Source organism: Athene noctua, chromosome 1 (genome assembly GCF_965140245.1).
Source record: "Athene noctua chromosome 1, bAthNoc1.hap1.1, whole genome shotgun sequence".
NCBI classification, from domain to species: Eukaryota; Metazoa; Chordata; class Aves; order Strigiformes; family Strigidae; genus Athene; species Athene noctua.
The window spans coordinates 101,790,356-101,813,521 of NC_134037.1; the positions used below are offsets into that span (position 1 = coordinate 101,790,356).

Consider the following 23,166-nt stretch of genomic DNA (forward strand, 5'->3'; position numbering starts at 1 on the left):
AACAACATTTAGGAGTGCCAGCATTATTCACAATGCTGAATTAACTTATTTTTAGGCAGTCTAAGAGGTTATTAAAAAAGCACAAGTTAAAAGGGTTCTTCCAAAATCACAGACCCAGACATTGCAACTGTGGCATCCACTTTATATACAGAAGGAACCAGAAAAGAAACAGCGAAAGACACTGCAATATATTGTTTTGATTATTTTATTTTTTTTAATCTTCAAAATTTTCTGCCTTGAGACAGGAATGCATGATAGATAGAAATGGCTCAAACATCTTCACATGAAACACTCTTAATCATAATTCATTCACAATTATTTTTCTAAAGCATCTACAGTTACATAATCCCACCCATTTCCATCCATTATCACAGATTTAATTATTTGTTAAACAGTAGTTGCCAGCAATTGAAAGCTGTAAGGCTTTGCATATTAGTAGAGTCTTCTGAACTACAAACACAAGAATATCACAACTATAACTCTCACTTTACATGGCAACCCCAGGTGACAGATGTTCCAAAAAGAAATGTGTTGCTTATGTGGAGTTCATAAAAATGACAGAGAGAGCTCTGTGCCTCGTTAGCTCTAAAATCCTTTCTCCTTTACTAAGATTATTTACTAAACTTACAGCACATTCCTCATTTGGAACCAAGAACTTGGATGAGTTGACCTTTATCTTCCGTTGCTGCTATCTGGCACATTTGCAAGTCAGGCATACTAGAGCTCTCCAGTAAATATGTACAGAGCAAGATGGGTTGCTTGGAATCCATATCTCCCTCCACCTGAAGGGAACTACTTTGAGGTTTTCTGGAACTGTTGTAAACAAGAGGATATTTTTTTATATATATATATATGTGTGTATATATATATTTATATATTTTATATATAAATGTTCTAAATGTCCTTTGGGAGTCCATTTGTTTTTATCTTTCCAAATGATGACTAAATACCTGATCTGTAGCATTTCTCCTGAGAAGATACTAGTAAGGGAATGACAGTTTTGATGCACTTTGGAATGGCACAATCACGTAAACGCTTGCACAATTAAGACTTATGAACTCATCCAAAGTTTCTAAACATGATATTCTAACTAGGAACTAAAATACCAGCACAATGCAGCAAGTTAAAAAAAGAGAATTCTATGTAATCAAAATATAAACAAGTACATAGGAAATGGATATCTGTCAGTAAATCTATATCTTTTTTAAGTAGGAAACGTATGCACTTAAGAAAAAAATGTAGCTATCTGACAAACTTTGTAAAAAAAAAAAGTACTTTCCAAATGCATAACAAATGCCAAGGTATCCCGTAACTGGCCAGGTATAGCCACATGAGAGCTGCATGACTTAGAGCAACCTGGGGAGGGGAGGGGTGGAGTGGAGTGGAAACAAAAAAATCACAAAAACAACAGATCAGGAAGTCTATGAAAAGGAAGGAAAAAAAAAAAAAATCACATCACTGTCTAAATTACTGTATGCTTATATCACAATTGCTAAAGGAGCTGGGGGGCGGGGAGGGGCAGGGAAGAAAAGTAGAGATTGCAGTTTAATGATTCTTAGAGTTACCTCTAAAAATTCAGAAGAAAAAATTATCAACTTAATACACTAATCCTAAGCACCGATTTAATAATTTAAGTTAACTGTATATTTCTCCTACTAGGGATGGAGCAAGTTCTGCTTGAAGGCTTAACGTTTAACTCTGGAGCCCACCTGACTTCTGTGTTCTTGCCAATCTTCCTCTGATGTTCACATTAAAGTCACTGAAAAGATTCTCTTTAAGTTGCAAACTCTCTAGACAAGCAATTCTTTGAAGACAGAGTTATGTCCCACAGTTTAAATCAACTTTCAGGTCATGAAAAGTGAAACACACCAGTATTTGGTTAGTCTGTTATTGAATAGTCTGTGAAAATGGAACAGCAAACACTGTTCCTCAACAGGATTTGCCTTAGAACTAGCAGCACCCAGGGCAGACCAACTGTGAACACATCCAGATTCCGCTAGGAATTAGTAGTGTTAGAAAATTGCATATGTGTTAGATCAAGAAGGCATCGCCATACACGTGGCATTGTTACATTGTTTTTCCTCTATTTTTCTCATTAAGAAAAAACAAAGGAAGACAGCCCTACCAACAGCTTTTTGGTTGTTCTTTTTGTTTGTTTGTCTTTGCACCTGGAAAACGCAGCACAGTACTCTCCAGCTGGAACAGCTCAGCGCTTCCCATCAGCTTAGATCTTTCAGAAAGCACTTTCACATAGTTAAGGTGGTCTACTTCAGCTAATTCTCAGAGCTAACTTTTTTCCAGTATATATTTCATGCCACTTCCTGACAGCAATTTCAGAACTGAAATGGATCTATGGTAATGTCCACTACTAACCGTGACCAGATCTTGACACAGACCATCAAGCCAGGCCCTTGGGATGGTTCCACACATTGAACTGAAGCTCAGACTAAAAATCTCACTGAAACTCAAAAGCTGGAGTGGTCATGATTCTCAGCTAATTTTCCCTATTTGAACCCTCACCCTGTAATGAAAGCACGCACACCAAGGGAAAATAACAACCGCCTGAGCTGGGAGTGTTAAGACACCGGTGAGTTATCCTGCTGCTCTTCAGTGACTGTGGATTCACTGTGCTCCTCGCTCATCTCATTGGAGGGCTCCTCATAGCCCGGCTCGGTGGGATCAAGGCTGCTCCCCTCGCTTTGCTCCTCGCTTTGCTCTTCGCTGGCCTCCGCAGACTGCTCCAAGTTGCTCTCCAAAGAAGCTGGAGAGCTGCCAGTTACACTTTCATTTTGGTTCATTTCATTAAAAGGCTGTGAGAGAGGTGCAGGAGACTGTACAGCATTTTCACTGACAGGGATGGGCACTTTGGTTGCAACAATGTCTACAACAATGTCATTTTGTGGTAGAGTTACCTTCTCCACAAGTTTCCATTGAATAATACTCATGTCTTTTCCTCCAGTTGAAATCAAGTGACCATCGCTATGGGTGAAGCTGACATTTGTCACATGACTACTGTGAGCGCTGTATTTGTGACTTGGAGCCTATTGAAAACAAGCAGAAAGATCAATCACTTGCTTGAATAGAAGAGCACATGATACTGAAATCTAAAACTATTTTTGCTTAGCCCTTCAAGAGATCTCTTCATTCACATATGAGTAATGAATTATATTTACATTAGGTTTCCTCCCACAATAGATCCTTTCTTAAGGCTTGTAACCTGGGACAGATTTAGATCTTTGTTAACAAATGGACTTAACAACAAAGCCAGCAAACAGAAAATGTCAAGCCTCTGCTCCAGAACTTAAGGATAATTATTGCCACTTCACTTTTAGGTATATTATATTTTCTGTGTTACATATAAACTGAATGGGGAACACCATGCTTTTGTCTCTAGCACTGTTCTCAGATATAAATGAGCTATTTGGCTGCCAGGTTCCAAAAAGACCAAGCTGGAAGCAGGTATCTGGCAAGGAAAGCTTCATGCAGTGCAAACATGCACACAGACTAGACTGGTCTAGACTTACCTTTGGCTTGGAACAGGGATACTGAAAGAGATGGACCTTACAAAAATCATCAGCAACTGCTATCACTTTTCGGTTATGGGACCTGACAAGGGCATTTATGTCTGTCCCATCTGATCCTTCTGGCCAAACTCCTAGGATAGAACAGAACAGATATTTAATGAGGATAGTTTTAGAAACAAATTAGACAACCCATAAACAAAACCAAAATCTATAACGAAGCTGAACGAAAGGTAAATATTCAACTGGAAAATGAAATATGCATTGCATTAAATGTCATTAATATTTTGCTAGTCTAATAGTACTCCCCCACCTCCTGTTCCTCCGAACCCTCAGCCTCAGCCAAGATAACCTCCCGGGCTTGACATACAATTCCTGTTCAAAATCTCAGTCTTATTTAAAGCTTATCTTAAGTTTGCTGCTAAAACTGGCAACTCTTAATTTAACAGTTTCATTCATGCACAGATGTTTTAGAAGCAAAAATGATGCTGAAGCACAGAACAAGCCCAGGTACTGTATATTATGCAGAGATTTATTTTGGTTTTATTTTAAATCTTAGTATTTGCATGATTCAAAGGAGACAACTGATTGATGATACTTTGCACAGAAACCCAGCCTGTAAGACTTTCATAGATGTGAATGCTGTCAAGTGCTTAAGTACAATTCAATATGCTTTTAAGCGAAAAGAATGACACAGATATGTCTAGACAAAAGAATAACAACATTGCCTGGATGAAAAGCGCTGAACAAATTGGGGAGAGGGGAGGCTCTAGTTTTAACAAAAAATAAAGGCCCTAGAGATTCCTATAACAAAACCGATGATTCACATCTGCAAGAAAAGCTAAACAAAAAGTAAGCAAGGGGTTCTAAAATATTAATTTATGCCAAAGGTGCCATACTTTTACAGGTCAGACTTGGGTTTCTAAGTTCAGGAGTTATGAGGAACCTGCCCCCCCCCCCCCCCCCCCCCCCCCCAAAAAAACCCACCAAACCCCTGTGTATCCAATTAACTGAGAGGGATATTCATTAGCAGATATGAAAATACCTTCTTTCTCCCTTAAGTCACTGACTTTGGTAAAATAAAAAACATGTGCTGTCTACCACTTTATACAGCACAAAAAACCAACTTAGAACTGCCTTGTCTTTTTCAGACTCCCATACCATCTCTTCTTGTTTTTAACCAAAACGACAAATAGCATTTAACTTTAAAGTTGTTTTTTTTCCATTCTTCAGTGGGTGGAGTAAGAACTTTATTTTCTCTGAAGAATAACAAAGACAGCTTAAGCTTGTTACAAAGCCAATAAGCTACTAATTTACTAAATAAAAACATGAAATGCTAAGGAAAGTATTCAGAAACATTTTAGTGCTCTCACATCAATTAAATCAATCTGAAAAATATATACAATTTCAGAATTTTAAAGCAGTTCAAAACAAATTTTAACTTTCTCCTGCATTCTATATATAAAATACTGTTATGAGGTGGGAGTAATAAATTAACTTGTTTCAAATAAGTTTCCTGAAGTTCCAGCTACCGCCTTAGGCAGACTGTGACAAACAGCTATGACATTTCCTCTTCTTTTTAATTTAAGATTAAAAATACTAATATTCAAGATTGCATCTCTTACTAAACATCTACTGTGTTCACAAATTAGCAACTCTAAAGGTAAGAGAACCCTTTGTCATAAGACAGCAGGATTTGCTTTCAATGCATCAGGCAAACATGGAAAAAACAAGACATTAACATGACCAAGTTCTTAGTTCTTAATAAGTGTGAAAGTAATAAAAAATACAAAATAATGGGTCTTTGTTATTAGGTATGACAGCAGCACTTCAATTTTAATAAATTTTGCTAGCCAGCAGTAAGCCTCTCATAAGAATCAAACAAAAAGTGTGGGAAATGTACAGTAAACGAGAAGTGCTCTGGGTGCAGACTGATGATACTGCTCAGCCAATATAGTAATATCAACTGCCAAAAAGGAGCAATGCTATTCTCATCTGAACCATGCATTTCCATCCTCTTTCTTCTGCTAACAACAGTACAGTGCCTGAGCCTATGGACACACTATCCACAGAGCCAAATTAGTAAAACACATAACCCCAAAAGCCCAGATCCCACACACTGAACCCTCTCCCCTGAACATCAGAGTGAGCAGCCCCTGGGCTTGTTTGGATCCCCAAGCCAGCTGATCCTCAGGTCAAAGCCAGACTTCTCTGGACAGCAAATATCTGCTAGGTTGGCTTAGCTGCACTGTCTGATTTAATGGGAAAATACTTGCCTTTGTCTGAGACTGAGCCATAATTTTAAGATTCTGCAAAGGGTGTCAGACTACCAGACAATATAAAATTAAGGCATGATGAATCTTGGCTGGGAAGTTTAAATATATTCTGTTCTGCCCCAGAATAGCATCACATTACCTGCTTTATCTACTTCATTCCCAGGTCCTCTGGCACACTGAGGATTTTGAGAGCAGTTGAGACTAATTAAACTTAATCCAGAATACTTAAAGTTTGTATTAATCCAAAAGGGAATGCAAAAAGGATCAGCAGACTTATCCACTTTTTAAAAACAAAAAGTAAAAAGGCTTCTCAAAACAGTGGTTATGGAAGCTGCTCATCTCCAGCCTAGCCCCAGTCACCAGTAGCTTCTATCTGACAGCTGTTAAAGAGACAAAGCCAATGGTCTAGAGAAGAACTCTTTCTGTACTCCCACACCATATCTCCTTAGGTCAGGAGTAAAAGACACTTCTGGAAAAGCACTGGGATTCAGAGAGCTTCTCTCCTTATTCTGTCTGTTCTACCACCAAATGTAGTGGTAGAAGTTCAGTAACAACAGAGCCACCATCCACTGCCTCCACTTTTCTGGTAGATTTAAGTACTCTGATAAAATGTAAAATGGCTTTAGGTCCAAGGGTATTCCAGAAGGAATATTCAGTCCTTTTAAATTGTTGTCATTGCTCCTGAAGAAAGATGTCATATTAACATCAGAGTTTTGCTTTTCACTTTCTCTAGCATCTCCTGAATCTTCTGGTACTCCATTTTAAAAAAGGCATTTGTGTTGCATTATTTCACAGTAGCAAAGACAGTGAGGGAATGACTGCTGTGGATCAATTCCTTGTCAGCCTAGGCTCACATGCACAGAGCATCAGGACAAAACAGCCATCCACTCTCTACTTCAGGCTGAATAAACATGTACACAACACAGTTCACAATTCTCAGGCTAATGGGAGCCAATACTTTCATCTAACTAGCAATAAGCAACAGTATTCAGCTCCAGAAACAGCACGCTCCTGTTTATTTCTGCTACCTACTTCAAGCTTTGAACAACTGAAAAATAATTATGCAGCTTATTAACCAGTCAGCTTCTTTCTCTGACACCTTTATTTTCCCTGCTCTGTCACAGACCTTTGGTACCCAGAAAGGAGATCAAGCCTGCTTATAAAGCACCAAAGGCCGTCCACCCAACCAATATGCTACACAAGAGTGTCAGCGTTATCCCACACATCAACTGCAATCCTTCAAGGTTACTTGCTCATTAAGTACAATAGTCCTAAAATACGCACAATAGGTGTCAGAAGCTACAGAAAGCACTGCGACTTCACTGATTTTCTTCTACCCTGCATATAAACTGATATTCCAAGTTGAACTCCTAGTCGCTGGGAAGAAAAGATTTATAGACCTAATCCTCACCTCTAAAGAATCTGCTGATTTACCTGCTTTTGATGATTCCAGCATGAAGAACAGAGGTAGGTATCTGATCTCAGCAGTGGAAGCGAGACATTCAGCATCCTGCTCACACAACTTGGGTTTACAACACTGACAGGCCACCTTTTCAACCCCTCACAGATGGGGTCCTCATTTATGGCCAAGAGAGCTGCCTTCAGCAAAAAAGGTTTGAACTGTCTGGCCACAGTCTCAAATTGCACTGTTAAAATCAGATCTGTCAGCTTTGTAAGTTTTTTGGTACATTTTAAAAATAAACTACTAGTTACACAATGTTCAATCTTGAAAGCATTTCTACTCTTTAGAAACAGTGTATATTACTCACCTTGAACTACAGGTAGCAAAGTGCTGTCATGATTTTAAGTCACTAACTATAACCTGCACTCACATAGTCTTATTCCCATCCAAAACCAAGGTAATCAAAGGAGAATGCACACGTGCCATATGAGCACTTTAAAATTCAAACTTTTTGCTTCACTGCCTCCAAAATTGGTAGCCTAATGTGACAGCAGAAAAATCAAATCCCAAACTTAAAGATGAAATAGAAATCAATTGTACATTGTAGATAAAGCATCCAGTGCTCTGTTATCACAAACAAGTATTGTGGTCAGTCTCTTTGGTCTGTCATCTCAGCACCATCCTCAATAATTAACAGCGTATTTCTAATGACAAGTTGAAGCAAAATAAAACACAAAAGCTCAGCTTAAAAGCAAGTTAAATGGTGCTTACCGAATACCTGGAAGCCTAGCACACAAGTGTATGTCATCCAATCTATATCCTTACAGTCAGAACGATTCCTGATAAGCTTACAGCCACTTGGAATGTCCCCTGTTAAAAAAGTGAATGATGAGTTATGCAATATAAAGTTATATTTACATATGTGCTCTTCGAAGGTGCTAAGACAGTTGGAATCACACCGTAGAAGCAAAGACAAAGCAATGCCTTTTTCTAATTCCAAGATACTTCAAGCTTTGCTTGGTATTTGAGTGACATTTTCTTCTCATTTCCCTCTTCAGACCAGCATACCTCAAAAACGCTTCCCTGCAGCTTGAGTCCCCTGCTACCTACTCTATAAAATGCTTTAATAAAGTCTGTAATAGAATAATTTCTCCTTCCTACCAGCTCCATTGACGTGCTAAAATTCAATCAATCATTCAGGAAGCTCTCCTTTTAGAACAGAGAGTGAGAACTGCCAGAGAGCGCCTTAGACTGCTTTTCGACTTCTAACTAGGAAAGGAAAGATTGTCTATCTTTTGATACACCAGCCCAGTACTAATGGGTCACAGCTCTTTGCTTCCCCATACAGGCACCAACACTTCCCTTTGGTAGATTGAGATATTGCACTATCCAGATTTGAAACCTAAGCTGTGACAGGCAGAATGAACATGTTAAGGTGACAGATATTTAAACTGCTGGCTCTTCTTGCCTGTACAGAAACAGAACTACAATCCTCATGGATCTATTTAAAGCCACAGAGACAAGAACACACACACAAAAATTTAAAATCATACTGATATGCCGTATGCAAGTTGAACTTTTGACATAACCACTATATGTTACATTAATATTTTTACATACTAAAAAAAGACAAACAAAAACATTATTACCACTAACACATTGAAGTAGTATTATTGCTTTGCTTAGTTTTCAACAACACCAGTCAATATAAAATTTTAAAAAAGAAACCCCAGAACAGAACAGTGGCACAGACCCACTGATTTTATTCTCCCAAAATAAATGGTATTGTTGACACTAATTAAACAACTGTATATATTATTTTCAATCTACTGAACTTTGGGCCAACATCAAAATGTAGTGCCACTTGTTCTGTAAATTCTATGCTGTTAAACTGATTTATGACCTTGTAAAGAAGTAACCTATATTTAGCATTGCCATTAGGTAATACACAGCTCTGAATAACATCAAGATATCAGGTTACACAAGTTCAAGCTGCTTCCTTTGTCAGTAAGCATTTTGTGCAGTCCTGATCAAACACACTCTTCTAAATATTCTGACAGCTAATACGTACTTCTGTTTCCAGTGTATTTAATTTCATACTTACAGTATAGTATTTCATAGTCTCCTGAGTTTGACATTATATACTTGTTGTCTGGGGACCAGTCAAGGTGTGTAATATAGCTGGAATGTCCCTGGAGAAGAATGCAGTAACACCAACATGAAAACACTTATTTTAATTCAAACAGAGCAAGAGGTGCACTCACAGATAGGACAGTTAACAGCAAAAAAGCACGTCCCCACCCACCCCAGGTCTTCTGCAATTCACTTGTGCTCCTTTAAAGGCTCCTTACTTCACAGTGTCACACTCGCTAACAGCTAAAAAAAAAATGCAGGCTGGGCATCGTGCCTCTCCCTCTGCACACTTGTAAACTGCATCCCTCCTGGACCCCAGAACAATTTACTCTTACAAGGAGAACAAATATGTTGCTACTAATTGAGAAAGGTGAGTAACTTGCACAGGATCATTTTTAGATGCCAATGGAAAAGTGACAGACGGGACCTCTATTTTATTTCTCTATCCATTCAAAATAATTTCCATTAAATGCATGCACATTCAAATTAACCTTTGCTCATGCTATAAACTTAGGATACCTCAGTTAAGAACCACCACGTAAAACTACAGGATCAAGGACTGGTGTTACAAGAATACCTTAGAAAGCTTTTTGAAAGTTTCTACTGTGCTTACACTTGCATGCATGTTAGTGCCAGCTTTGAAAGGAGTCTTCCCAATAGGCACAGACTCATCTATACAAGAATCAAAATACTTTGGCCTAATTGCTTAGTTATCACCATCAAGAGCACACTGAGGGCTAAACACCCATCTTTGTTTTTGAGGGAGAACCTAAATGCAGCTGGTCAGAATATTTTTCCTCTGCACAAATTTTTTTGTTGGTAGTAATAATAATAAAGCTATGAGAGGCTCCAGAGAAGCCACAAATTTGTTTAAGGTAGGAATCAATTATTTCTCTGTAGAGGAAAGGGTAGGAAATTTTAAAAAGTGACATCCATGTCACTCTTTTCTTCCTCCACCCTTTCTTACTGCTTCTCTTCCCCTTGTAAGACTGTTCATTTTCTCCCCTTCCTAGTCATTCTGCCAGGCAACAAAACACCACTTTCTTGACTGACAGACGCCAATTATCTCCCTCTCTCAGCGGGCATTATGAAGATGGTGTCCCTCGGACCTGCGAGGTCCTTTGGCCAAGCCCGTACCCACCATGCCAGGGCCGTGCTGGAGCACTGCACTGGCTGCCGCACCACCCACCACACCAGTTATCTACACAGAGAGCTCTACGAGCTGCTGACTGCTTCCAGAATTACACGTAGCAATACACCCGTGTCTGTCTCCCTGTCCCCAGGCTTTCTGTGAGAGATTGCAAAAACATTTAGGAGAAAAGCTAGCCTTTAAGATTTATTTACTTATGAACTAGTCTCTGCCTCAAGCAGAGGAACTGTGTATTGACATAACTGCTTTGCAGTCATGGGTGGGATATATGATATCGACATGTAAACTTGGTATTTTGAAAAAAAAAAAAATAAATGCACAATTGGCTAGGAATTTTTCTCCTCCACCTTATTTTCCAAGTCTTCAAAATTTGCAAGCAAACTCCAACATGGAAAAGAATTGGTCAGTCATTTACTAAATCCTGCCAGACATTTGGCAGCTGTTAAAATTCCTGGGGGCAGCGGGGGAGGGAACAAAGCAATTGGCCAGGGGGCTCCATGCTGCAAAATCCCTTCAGGCAAGCGATCATCGAACTATGAACTGGAACTAACGTAACATTGTCATAATATTTTCAATAGGACGATCCCATTATCTGTTAAAATCTTTCTTTGGTAGCTGCCCAATGGTAAGGTAACACTTTACTCTTTCTTTTTCTGTACCTTTATGTACAATGAACATAATTACTCATATTATCACGGGCTAATAAAACTATCTGACTAAATGGAAACCCTCTCCTTCACTGGCAATGTTTATTTGTTTCAGACTTAAGTCGTGCAAGGGTCAAAATGCCCACAGCCTATCGGATGGGCACACTTAATTATTTCAGGTTAAGTCCAGTATATCAAATACTTCAGCGTGGCTGCCTGTGTGGCTTTCACCCCACGGCCCTCTGGGTAAATGCACAGCACTTGCTTTTCCTTTGCGAACAGATATCTCTGATGTAAGGCAAACGGAGACAGAGACAGCTACCCCGGAGCTGCTGACACGCTGGAAGTTCATACCCCAGCCCATACCTTCACATTGCTGTCTGCATAGCTGGAGCCCTCAAAAAACAGCTGCACTAGTCAAAACGGTTGTTTCAGCTCATTGGAAATTATTTCTGATCGCACCCAACACCATCCCTCACTGTGGAAACATGCTCGCAGGTCAGAGACTCGCCTCACTGGCAGCAGCAGAGCGTCTGGTCATGACTGGAAGGGGATTTAGATGTAACAGTGGGAATACAGCCCTTATGTGCGAGCTGATGCTGTTTCAGTAGATAAAATCCTTCTGAAAGTATTCAAATAATGTCCTGAAGTTGGAAGAAACAACCAGAAGTTGACTACCAGGAGGACTGAGTCATACTAGTCAGAGGTCACCCGTGAGGCCACTGAGCCACAACAGAACGCCAGACAGACGGGGTGCCAACGCCCAGGCACCGACCAGGAGAGCACCCTGGGTCCTGAGTGCACTGGGGTGCCTCCCCACTGAGCATCAAGCTGGTAGGGTCCTGCCGGCGTGCTGGCAGGTGGTGGAGGGGGGGCACAGGGCACCTGAAACTGGACCAGCAGCCTGACGGCGTGCTTCAGTCAGCTAACACGCTGCTGCCTTCTACAAAAGCTGGAAGGGTCAGGGGAGCTCAGCCCGACAGAAACCAGATTGCTGATTGCTAATTTTGGCTTCTACATGCAGTCAGTCAGTCTGAAAAAAACGGTTAACAAATCTGCTTTGAAGACTTAATGATTCTGCCTGAGTATAACAATGCTCACTTCTCCCATCCCAGTTTTCACAAACTCCTTTCCTGCCAAGGTAGAGACACAGACAGGCAGATGCTGGTTTAAATTACAATGTGCTCTTTCCTGATACATAATACATGATATACAGAAATAAATGATCTCATACATCTTCAAAGAGCTCAGAGACCTTGAAGTACATAGCAAGCTAAATATTATATATGTTAAGATTAGCCATCTCTGAGTGATTTTATCTTTTATGGTTAAAGAATAAGTGATGGGGTGAAATGCTGTACTGAAGTGCAGCCATCCACTGCTGTCTCCACCAGTCCCACTGGGACCCCAAGTCTGACCTCCCCGTAGGCTCAGCCCCTTCCCCACCACCTGAACTCCCTGTGAAGGCTGCAGATCTGATTTCTTGTCTCATGACTGTTGTGCTACCGGCTAACCCCCTCACCACCCTGCTTGGGGGCTGGTAGGACACTGGCTCACTCTGTGCCACAACCCTGCCACTGAGGAGTCCCCAGCACACCCAACAGCCTTCTTCCCCAGCTGCATCCCGTGCCAGCCTGCACACCGCAGGTACGGGGCAAATCCCCTGCTGCTGACCACCCTGGCAGCAGCTGGACACGGGCTGCTCCGGATCCCCATAATCTAGCTGCGCGGGGTGTCCTCAGCCAAATGATGGGTGAAATCTCTCAAAGACACCATGTGTGGCACTGAATGACTGGCTAATGACTGTTTGTTTCCCCCTAAGTTTCCACCGCAAGTCTTGCATCGAAGGTTGTAGAAAAAAATAATCTTAGAAATAAAAATCCCCAAACTCACACAATTTAGCCTTACGGTCCCATGACCTCTCATTTTCCAATTAACAAAGTAGCTTGAGAAGTTCTCTTATTTTTAAAACTAAAGAAATGCAACTGGTGACAAACATATACAGAGTGTTTTGAGTAGGGGATGCATTCCTTAGAAAAAAAAAAAATCACATTTCAAATGTGACCTATTCATGGTATCATTTGCAAATCCCATTAAGGTTCAGATATTATTTATGTAAATACTCCCACTACCCTGAAAAGACAGCTGAACTTAAGGCCAGGATGTTAGATAACTAAGCACCTTTTACAGAAAAAAGTATATTGTTTTAGCCCTGGGACAACCTCATGTGAGTGAAAGGACTAATATAACTCCATTACTTGTGCTACATTTAGATTTATTTACCTTGTGCCAGAAATTTATTGTATCCCCCAACTCCAAATTTTGTAGTTAACAACTGCAGCTGGAAACAGTGCATATTTGCTACCTCCAAAATTACATATTCTAATGAAATTCCACCATATAATTGTCATGTTGGTTCAAGGAGTACTTTACCAATAGAGGGAAAATATCCCCAAACAAGTATAATATTTTCCCCAAAAGAGTTTCAGCATATAGGTACAAGGCATTTCTCCATCTTACTGCTCTTCCCATTTCAGTGAAAAAGTCAATAGTCTGAGAAATCAGTCATATTTGATGCAAAAGTGCTCACCTAACACTAACAGTTGCAGAACCCATCAGACTAAAGTTTTAAATCAATCAAATGCTAAAAAACCCCCCATAAAATGTATAACCAAAACTAAACATGGAAAAGCATCAGTCTGGAGAGAGTTCCACTGCTTAACATCTTAGTGTATATATAACATCAAAATGCAAGAACTGCTGATTATATTTGCTCCAAAACTTACAGTGCATTTTCCATGTCGGCTATACTTTCTTCCATTTTCTGTTACTACGTAGAGGTAAATAAAGTTGTCATGGGATCCAACTGCAAGTAAGGTGCCATCTACAACACAAAACATTTGATATAAATCAACAGAATGTTTGTTTTCCAAATTTTAATTATTTCAGTTTATCACTAAGGCAATAGTCTCAAACTACTGCTTACAAACTTCATTTAAGGATGCATAACTGTTTACATGATGTTGTTTTTCAGCCAGTATCTGTTTACTTTGTGGGTATGTTTTTTTGGGCAAGGTCTTCTACTTATGCTTTTTTTAAGTAAGTGTCCAATGGACAGGTTATAAATCCTCAGATTGCACTGGATTTGTGGAAACTTTTGACAGTAGGAAGGCTTACGTTTTCTGCATCACAAAAAATGCAGAACTCTACAGTTAGCTTAGCTTTGGAGCAGGAGATTGCATATAAATCAGCATTAAATAATGCCTAAAGAAGTAGAGCATTCAAGCATTCTAAGCAGTTTTCCAACCTGTGTCGTCTCCATTTAAAAAACAAAGTAGGTGGACAAGAGTTGCCTTGAATCGTGATCAAACACCTCCACTGTCAATGAACATCAGTGCTTTAAAATAAATTGCTGCCCTTGGCAGATGTGGTAGCAGCAGAGGAACATTTTGCCCGCTGACATGGCATGTTATCCAAACGCAAACCAGAAACAGATTTATGAGAGTGTTCTTCCATGCAGTTTTAACAGAAAGGAGTCAGCCTCTGATGGTCTGTCACGTCATGTCTGAAGAGGAGACTCAATACTGGCTTAGACCCCATATAATCCCATAGTAAATACTTAACAGACACCTCTGACTTTCAGACAGACCTGAACTTAGTTTTATGGTTTTATATTAATAAACTTCAAAACTAAGTATATTAAAATACCACTGAAATACTAAGCTTTTTAGAGACTTTTCTGTTAACCTGTCAACTATTTAGTTGAGAACTTTTAATTTTCCTGGGAGCAAAGCTAACATTTATTATAGCAGCACAGCTCAACTTGAAAGAAAGGCTGGGAAAGGCGACTGTAATATCTGCAGTTACAGAACTCCAAGATTCAGCACATACAAAACAACCTGTAGCTAGTGTTCAGTTATGTATCAAGCATCTTAAACAATTCTTTTCCAAAGCTCTGCCTTTTCTAGAGACTGAGTAGTTTAACACCATTTATCAGAACAGACACGTCATTTATCAGCAATTATTCTGAATGCACAAGTCTGCCTACCTACTGAGTAGCGCATCACTGAGAGCTGTTCGTTGCCATCGGTGTGTATTGAAACCAGATCCCTTGTTTCCGCATCCAAAACAAACCACCTAGAGAGAGGAGAATTCCAGTGAGTACCACTTCCACTAAATAAAAAACCCAAGCAAAACAGCAATAATCATTGCCTGCCTTCATCTTCTCATGCTAGCCCCTCAAGGGCAGCGCAGTGAACATCTGTTTTTAATGGAACACTTTTCTGGTTCACAAAGTGATACAAATTCCAGTGAAGAACATATACAAGATCTGAAATACAGCCCAATTTTTCCCCCTTCCCTTGAACACTGCAGTAATCACCAAAATGCCTACTGAATGATATGCTACCAGATAGCTAATATGACTGCACTTTATCACCTGAAGCCTTAAGGCTACAGCTAAATTTTAAGCTATTCATACTTCTCCATTTGCAAATCAGCTTTGACATAAAAACTGATCTTTCAATTTCTATGAAGCAAAGTTAAAAAAAAAAACAACAAACCAAAACTAGAAACACTAGAAGGGAGGGGAAAACATTTCCACACTCATTTTAAACACAAAGTATATTCTAACTTGGTACTTTCTCCTCAGTCCTTTCCGTTTCTATGAATAATGTTATAAAACTAAGAAGGAATAACCATTTACTGAAATTTGATGGTTCATAACCTAGCATTATTTTTAATTTTCTGATTGGATGGTTTATAACTAAGGTGATAAATGGCATATTTTATTATTTAACAATAACTTTTAACCTGCACTATTAGTTATGAGGTGCATGTAGAAAGCTGAGAGAAGCTTACAAAAACTCAGTGGCCCATACACAAAAATGGCCACTGACAGCAAGATGGGCAAAATCAGCAGAGCCTGAACATCTTGCAGCAGTTCTGATGCCCACCTAACTCCTAAATTCAATGAAAATTAGCAAAACAAAGACAATGAAAACTTAATTAAAATATACATGCATATCATGAAAATGTAAGATATCAACATGGCTAAATACATTAAAGCTGTACTCAGAATTTAATTTCTTTGCTCCAAACTTCTGATTTCACAATCATATGCACATGCCACAGCCAGGTTTCCATCCCTAGTGACAAATGGCAAGTTTACACACTGTGGAAATGAGTAAGGCAATTCTACCTGCTATCTCATAGTGAACTCAGTGGAACACTGCTAAAGCTAGGACCATTTAATTCCGTAAGAAACTTATATAACCTAAAATAAACTCCAGGAACAACAGCACACATTGCTGCTTTCTATGGACGGAGAAGAGATTCCAGCTTGTGCTGATGCAGTGTCCAGCAGCTAGGTATCTGGAAAGTGGCCTGTTCCCAATGACTTTAAAACCAGCTTGTGGTTAGAGAACCACGTGAAAGAAATTAAATGACAGAAACATTATAAAAACCCAGCCCCACATGCCACGGACTGCTGAATAATCAGTGTGCAAGACATGTGGAACCAGTGGAAACCAGCTAGTTATGTTTGCATTGGACAGCAGCAGAAATTATGCTCAGAGTTTCTCTGCTGTAATCCTCTGCTGAAAGTGGACTTTTGATTTCCAATCTACACAGTGAAGCTTCACAGGTTCTCTGAATGCATTAGGAGTTACAAGTTGGTATTCTGCTATTTAGTTCAAACTATGCCCCATTTGGCCCTGCCAAATGCTTCATTAAAATGTTGCCTGGCTGATAACCCTCATAGAGGTGTGGACATTAAAGAACAAAACAAATAAATAAATAAAAACCCCAAGCAAAACCACAAAAGGGTTTGGCAGGGGAGAAGAGAGAGGGTACCTATGACATTTGGCACCCATAGAAAGAAAAACAATCACTCCATCATGACAGCAAAACTGCTCTAACAGTACATCCTGATGGGATAACAACAGAACTGTGTAGAACATGGGGAAGCATCGCTGAGTTGAAGTCATCCGGTTTTCAAAGCAACACAAGAAGCAGGTCTGAAAGCCAATGCCCCATTGTCTTATTCTTATTTTGTGTTTTCCTGAATCTAGCACAGGGTGGAGGCTCCCCACTGCTTCAGCCCAGGTGGGCGACATACCTCTTGTGCGCAGACAGGACAGCAAAACAGGAGACATGAAGACCTTTTGTTTTACCAGAAAACTTAAGCACTATACTGCAAAAACTATTTCTCTAGCAAGATGACACAGAATGATGCCCGTTTGTTTATCCCGAACAACATAATTGCTGTGCCTAGATATAAAATCTGATGATCAGCACAGTAACAACCAAAAGCAACCTTCTTCCACAGAGTGGATGGGTACCTCCCTCCCCTGCCCTCCCACAGGTGACAGTGCTGCACAGCACTTCTGCCCTCCGTGTTCCAAAACACACAACCAGGGCAGGGCAGGGCAGCTGCTGTGGCAGGGACATGCCTCTTCATGCTGGCCCTGAGACTGGCTCTTTAGGTTGGTCTTTTGAGGCTGTTACCTGAACCAGGTAATAATCCTCCAGTTAATAGTATGTAAAATGAAAAATACTCAAAGCCTAAAATGCAGCCATTAAAACACGCAAAACTTCCCTATTTTACTGAAAGCACAGATGTGGTATTGTGTGGTATCAAACAGAACGCTGATCTCGAGTGCACACTGAACTTCATTTGGCATCAGGAAACAGCATTTTGTGACATCAGCCCTTCTCCAAAAATAATTCTTAACAGGAGATACTAGCAGCAATCTTAGCTGACCATGGAAAGAGTCAGTGTACCGTGACAATTTTGATAATAGTTTAAGAAAGGAAGCACTGGTCACATCTAGCTCAGCTGTTTCTGGATGCTTCCACAAACTGTAATCAGACATGCTCTCTTTAATCTTCCAAGCTCTCCCAATGCCGTCGCAAACACTGCAAGTGCCAGCCAGAAAGCCCGTCTCCATGAAATGTGTCTCTAATCTAGCAGCTACAGCAGTTCATCAGCATGCCCCACAGAGGTCCTTCTCCCAAACAGCCGGGCTCCACCTCAAGACTGTGTTTTGGGAGAGAATTTTCCTTCCAACACAAAGGTATGCAACATTCAAACCACAGCTGACCCTGACAAAGTCCTAAGGGCTGCGAAACACAAAGCCTGGCTGCCAAGTGAACTTCTGATCTGTAGATCAGATTAAATAAATGGACAAGTGGTATCCCAGCTGTAAGATAGTGGCTCTTTCACTTTTCCTGATTTTTATTGATTTTTCTCCCAATTGTTACCAAAGATAACATGCTTACTTGTCTGTGAGTTCACATAAACAAGACAGAACTTCTGCCATTTTCATGTTTCTTGTCTTCCCATTCCCTTGCTTAGAAAATATGTTTTTAGAAACAAAACCCCTTAAGACCAGTCTCTTTTGGAAAACAAATTCTGACCCATGGCAGACATTTATTACTGATAATTCACATCTGTGAATGTAAAATTTTTCTGATTAATTCACCAGGGAAATGGTATTCCAAAGTTGTATTATATTTTTGCACTTACACTTGCAACTCCCATGTTTACTTAATACCGAATGTTGAATCTGCAAAGCATTCATCAGAGTGCACAAACCAACTCATCTTAAAAGATTGGTTCCCTGGGTTATTTAGGCTTCTACATCTTAATACCACAACAGATGCTGAAACGACATAAATCTCACTAGCTCTACTGACTGACTTATCTCCTTGTGGCTCTGGCTTATGCTGGTCTTGTCCTTCAGCCTTCAGTTTTCTTAATAATACTAGTATTTTTGTAAGAATCTTATTAGTCTTTTTTGTCTGCAGTGCTTTTGAGAATGCACAGCAATCAAGATATTCTATGTAAGTCAGAGAAAGGTCTACTTCCCTGCAAAAAATACCACTGGCAGCATGACAAAAGGATCTGTATAGTGCCTTGAAAAACCATGTTTTCTGGCAGGATTTCTGATTGCCAGTCCTTTTTCCTTTTCCAGCTGTGCACTTCCAGAAAACAGCAGGATTCACAAAAAACACTAGTTGTCTCCAAACCAGGCTTAATCCCAGACAACTGATGATCAGGCACACAGCAGGTATTCAAAGAAGTGGTAACAAAACCTGCAGCAGGCCATTTGCAGACAGCCCAAAAAGGGAAATGATATTGAAATACTCATCATGGGAACTGGTACATGAAAAATACACCAAAACCACGACATGTTGGCCTGATAAAAACACACCACTGTAAAACAACAGACAAGAATGGGGAAGGAGGTAGAAAATTCCATTTTCTTCAGATGTCACAATTTTAACCATCAAATCCAACTTACTTAAAGCTCCATTCCCTACCCCTGTTTTACTAACCTTCATTAGATTAGAATCAGAGCAGCACTAGAATGGCAACAGACAGACACATCCAAGGTTTGGGTTTATTGAGTCCTAAACAGATTAGACTTATTTAACTTTTGCTTTAAGCATTTTGGGCTATGAATCAAGTTACTAAATGACTTGTTATGGGTCTGAGATTATTTTCTCCTACATTAATCGAGATACATCATGCAGTGCTCATTCCTTGGGAAATAACTCCCTTGGACCGGATTATCTGGCAGAGAAAGCACCATGGGATGCCACCGGTTAGGCAGTAAATTTAAAAATGGTCTGTTTATCTTGATACAAAACTCCATTTATTTCTTATGCCCTTGTACACTTACCAGGCTTCATTTCAATTCAGATTAATTTGTATATCTCAAACCTATCACTGAATTGCAATTTCAGAAGACAATAAAATTATAATGGTGAAAATATAACTGCTTCGTTCCAAGAAGAACAGGGTAAAAAAAAAAAAAAAAATCCCAAGGCCTTCATCATAAACTTTTCCAACATAGTTTAAACTGGTTGCCTCAAGTAATTTAAAAATAAGAATCTAAACTGAAAAGTGATGAACTGAAAGTAACGTTATTTTCCCCCTTCCAGAGCATTTAAAGTCAATCAAAAGCAAACAACAGACTGAATGCTTTGTCTGCTCAATATGCCTTGACTGTGCTTTGATGCAATTTCAAAAATGTCTAATAACTCTCTAAAAATGTAGCTTGAGCTTCTTTTCCCTTTTCCCTGTTTCCAGGACTATTAAGCCAGTATCTTCTGTTCTGTTTAATGAAGGTAGAAACACTTGTTCAATTTAATGCTACAATTAGAAAGATGAAAAATTGAAAAGGTACAACATGGAAACCAAATATATAAAAGCTCAGCAAGATAGGAAGGTAAACTAGGTGTTCTAGCCTGATGTAACACCTAATGAATTCAGTGCAGACTGCATCTTCATCTTGAAGAAGATAATTCCCTAAGAAGTACTGAACTTTTCTTTTTTTGAGGAAAAGTTCAAGGGTGTTGCACACGCTCAGCAGTTTCTAAAAAGAAAGCTTCAAATGATTTTTAAGCATGAGGTTAGGTGTAAAACAATTTATAGAGAATTAATTAAATAAAAAAAAAAATTCCCAATTTTCTTACACACACTATGCATTATTTTATCATCAAGTTGTCAACCATGAGGTATAACTGAAAAACAGAACAAAAATGCTACCAGATTTAATATGTGCTCCTCTTGCCCTTCTAATGCTATGAGTACCCTGTTTTTTCTTTTAATTGGTACTTGCTAAAAAAACATTGCATGAGACTCCTTTCTTGGGAGATGATACCCAGCCAGAGTTTGACCATGAATTAAAACAATTTTTCTTCCACCACTGAAAGGAACTAGAGTTAGAAGAGTCAGTTTGTGTTTTGATAGCTCTCAAATACGAAACGCTTTCAGGAACACTGTGACCAGCTCAATAGCACTCGATTGCAGCAATGTGCCATGTTGAAATTTGTCTTACACAAAAATCAAAATACCAGCCTGTTCATTTGTCCCTCCACATCAATTTAAGAGGTTGTAAGCATGTTTGATTTGTGAAAGAGAAACATCTGACTGTACCTGTCTTATAAACTAATGTAACATACACACACAATATTAAAATATATGATAGTTGGTAAAGCCAATAAGGAGTGCTCATGGAAACCTCTGAAAAAAAATAGCTAGGAAAGGGGGAAAAAAAAAAAAAAACAAACAAAAAAACCAACAAGATCACGGCTTTCAAAGAGTAGTTAAGAAAATAAAATAGCCTAGCAACACTCAAATAATCCTTCTGTCTTCATCTAACCCATGTTAGAAAGATCTGCCCTTTTCCCCCAGGCATTTTAGGCTATATAACCTCAAGCAAAAAGAATAAAAAGCAAATTAATTGTAATTATAAGATGCGTAGTATCCAACTGTCTCCTTTAAACTTTCAATCATCACAACTCAGTCGAAAGGCATTTACCTGCCTGAATGTGTTCCTATTGCGACCACTGCTCCACTGGGATGGAAGTCAGCACAGTGTCCCGGTTCCTGAACAGAGAGGCACAGACATGTCATTCACCCACCCGCTCCCTTACGGTCAAACAACTCTCCTTACACCAAAGCTACCCTAAACATCTGAGGTGAACTGACACAGGAAAAACCAATCAGTTAGCAGCGTGTTTATAATCCTCAGATAGGTTTTCTTTTAACGTATCAGTGACATGCACAACATGATCTTCTCGAAAGTAAAAAGCCTGAATTTCTGCGTAAAAAGATACTTTTGCTTGGGTATTAGGACAGATCTAGCTAAAATATAAAATGAACAGTAAGGAAAGACACCTAAAGCCAAACCTTGCACAACTGTATGACATCCTCTTCAGATTGTGTGAAAAATTGGGGAAAAAAAGTTAAACTGTAACAAGAACAAAGGACTAAGTCTTATTTAACTCAGATTGTCAGGATGGCATCAGACAATGATAAGCAGATTACAGTCTATATACAGTGTCTGATGAATCTGGGTAAGTCTCCCAAAGCTTCCAAATAGCTGTTTTTAAATCCGTAACTACAGGATTTTTGCTTCTCTTGCAATCAGATGGGACAAAGATGTTGCAGAAAACTAATGCTTTTTCCTAATTTCCAGCTTTATGTTTAACATTAAAGGTTGACATACATCTAGCAGCCTGGTCCATTCCAGTGTGTGGTCCACAGAGTTCCACATACAAACTTGCCTATCTTGGGCACATGTTAAAAATAAGTCTTTGAAAGGGTGGGATGCCAGTCCCCACAGTTCATCTGTATGTCCCTGGAAAGAAAACACATATGATTTAACAATGAATAAAATAACATTCTTAAAATAACACACCAGCAGGGAAAGTTTTTACTTTTTTGTTTAAAAAAAAGTTGTGCTTACCTGTACCTCTACTAGGAAACCATCATTAAATGTTCCCCGCAAAACAAAGTTCCGTGAAGTACCCACTAAAAATTGATCTGCTTTTCCTTCCGCTACTGCTCTGATTGTTCCATACTGGTCAGGAACCTAGGAAAAGAAACATCTGTAAAACCACTTCATACATCTTGACAGATGCTTATTTTTGAAGGCCACAAATAGTGCATAACAGCAGTATCAGAACAGCAGTTCTCCCCGTAAAAAGGAACAATCTAATTGTGTTTACACAAGATCAGGACTTGACCAGAAACCTCTCTCATTTTTTTGTTCAGTACAAGCATACAAGACAATCTCACTCCAAAACAATCACAATGATGTCATTTTAAGGTCTTAGAAAAAAATTACAAATTAAATTACATGGATTTTTAAGTGTGAAATACACAAAACAAGTGCACTCCACAACCTCACCCTATCTTATAAGGATAGAAATAATACATAGTTACTGTTTACTCTTCAAAACACATTGTGCAAAATAAGAAAAATTTTGTGGCACACAATAAATGCTTCCTGATTAGCCTTAAGTAAATGTTCATATGCCTTATGTCAGCAATGACTCTGAATTTCACTGTTTATTGCATGCTGGAATTCTAATACACTGCTTTATTTTACAGTATGCATGTGTTTTGTTTTCTAAACAATTTATCTTTAGAAAATGCACTAATAATAGCCAAACAAGATAGAAAACCAATGAAATAATTCATAAAGTCATCTGTCAGGGTTCTGGTAATATTTCTCAACAT

The 23,166-nt window shown here is 39.2% G+C and overlaps 1 protein-coding gene across 7 annotated transcripts in view; it reads right to left on the minus strand.

Annotated features, from left to right (window-relative positions):
* Nucleotides 1-201: 201 nt before the first annotated feature.
* The window catches only part of EML4 (EMAP like 4), a 166,695-nt gene continuing 143,730 nt past the window's right edge, over nucleotides 202-23,166 (minus strand). For all 7 annotated transcript variants that reach the window (XM_074897121.1, XM_074897123.1, XM_074897119.1 and 4 more), the window contains 9 exons: nucleotides 22,391-22,516; nucleotides 22,151-22,282; nucleotides 21,461-21,528; nucleotides 15,178-15,266; nucleotides 13,916-14,013; nucleotides 9,304-9,391; nucleotides 7,971-8,069; nucleotides 3,525-3,655; nucleotides 202-3,041 (listed from right to left, as the gene is read on the minus strand). In XM_074897121.1, coding sequence (XP_074753222.1) covers nucleotides 2,577-3,041; nucleotides 3,525-3,655; nucleotides 7,971-8,069; nucleotides 9,304-9,391; nucleotides 13,916-14,013; nucleotides 15,178-15,266; nucleotides 21,461-21,528; nucleotides 22,151-22,282; nucleotides 22,391-22,516 — 1,296 coding nt within the window. In that variant the 3' untranslated portion in view covers nucleotides 202-2,576. The remainder of the gene's footprint in view (nucleotides 3,042-3,524; nucleotides 3,656-7,970; nucleotides 8,070-9,303; nucleotides 9,392-13,915; nucleotides 14,014-15,177; nucleotides 15,267-21,460; nucleotides 21,529-22,150; nucleotides 22,283-22,390; nucleotides 22,517-23,166) is intronic.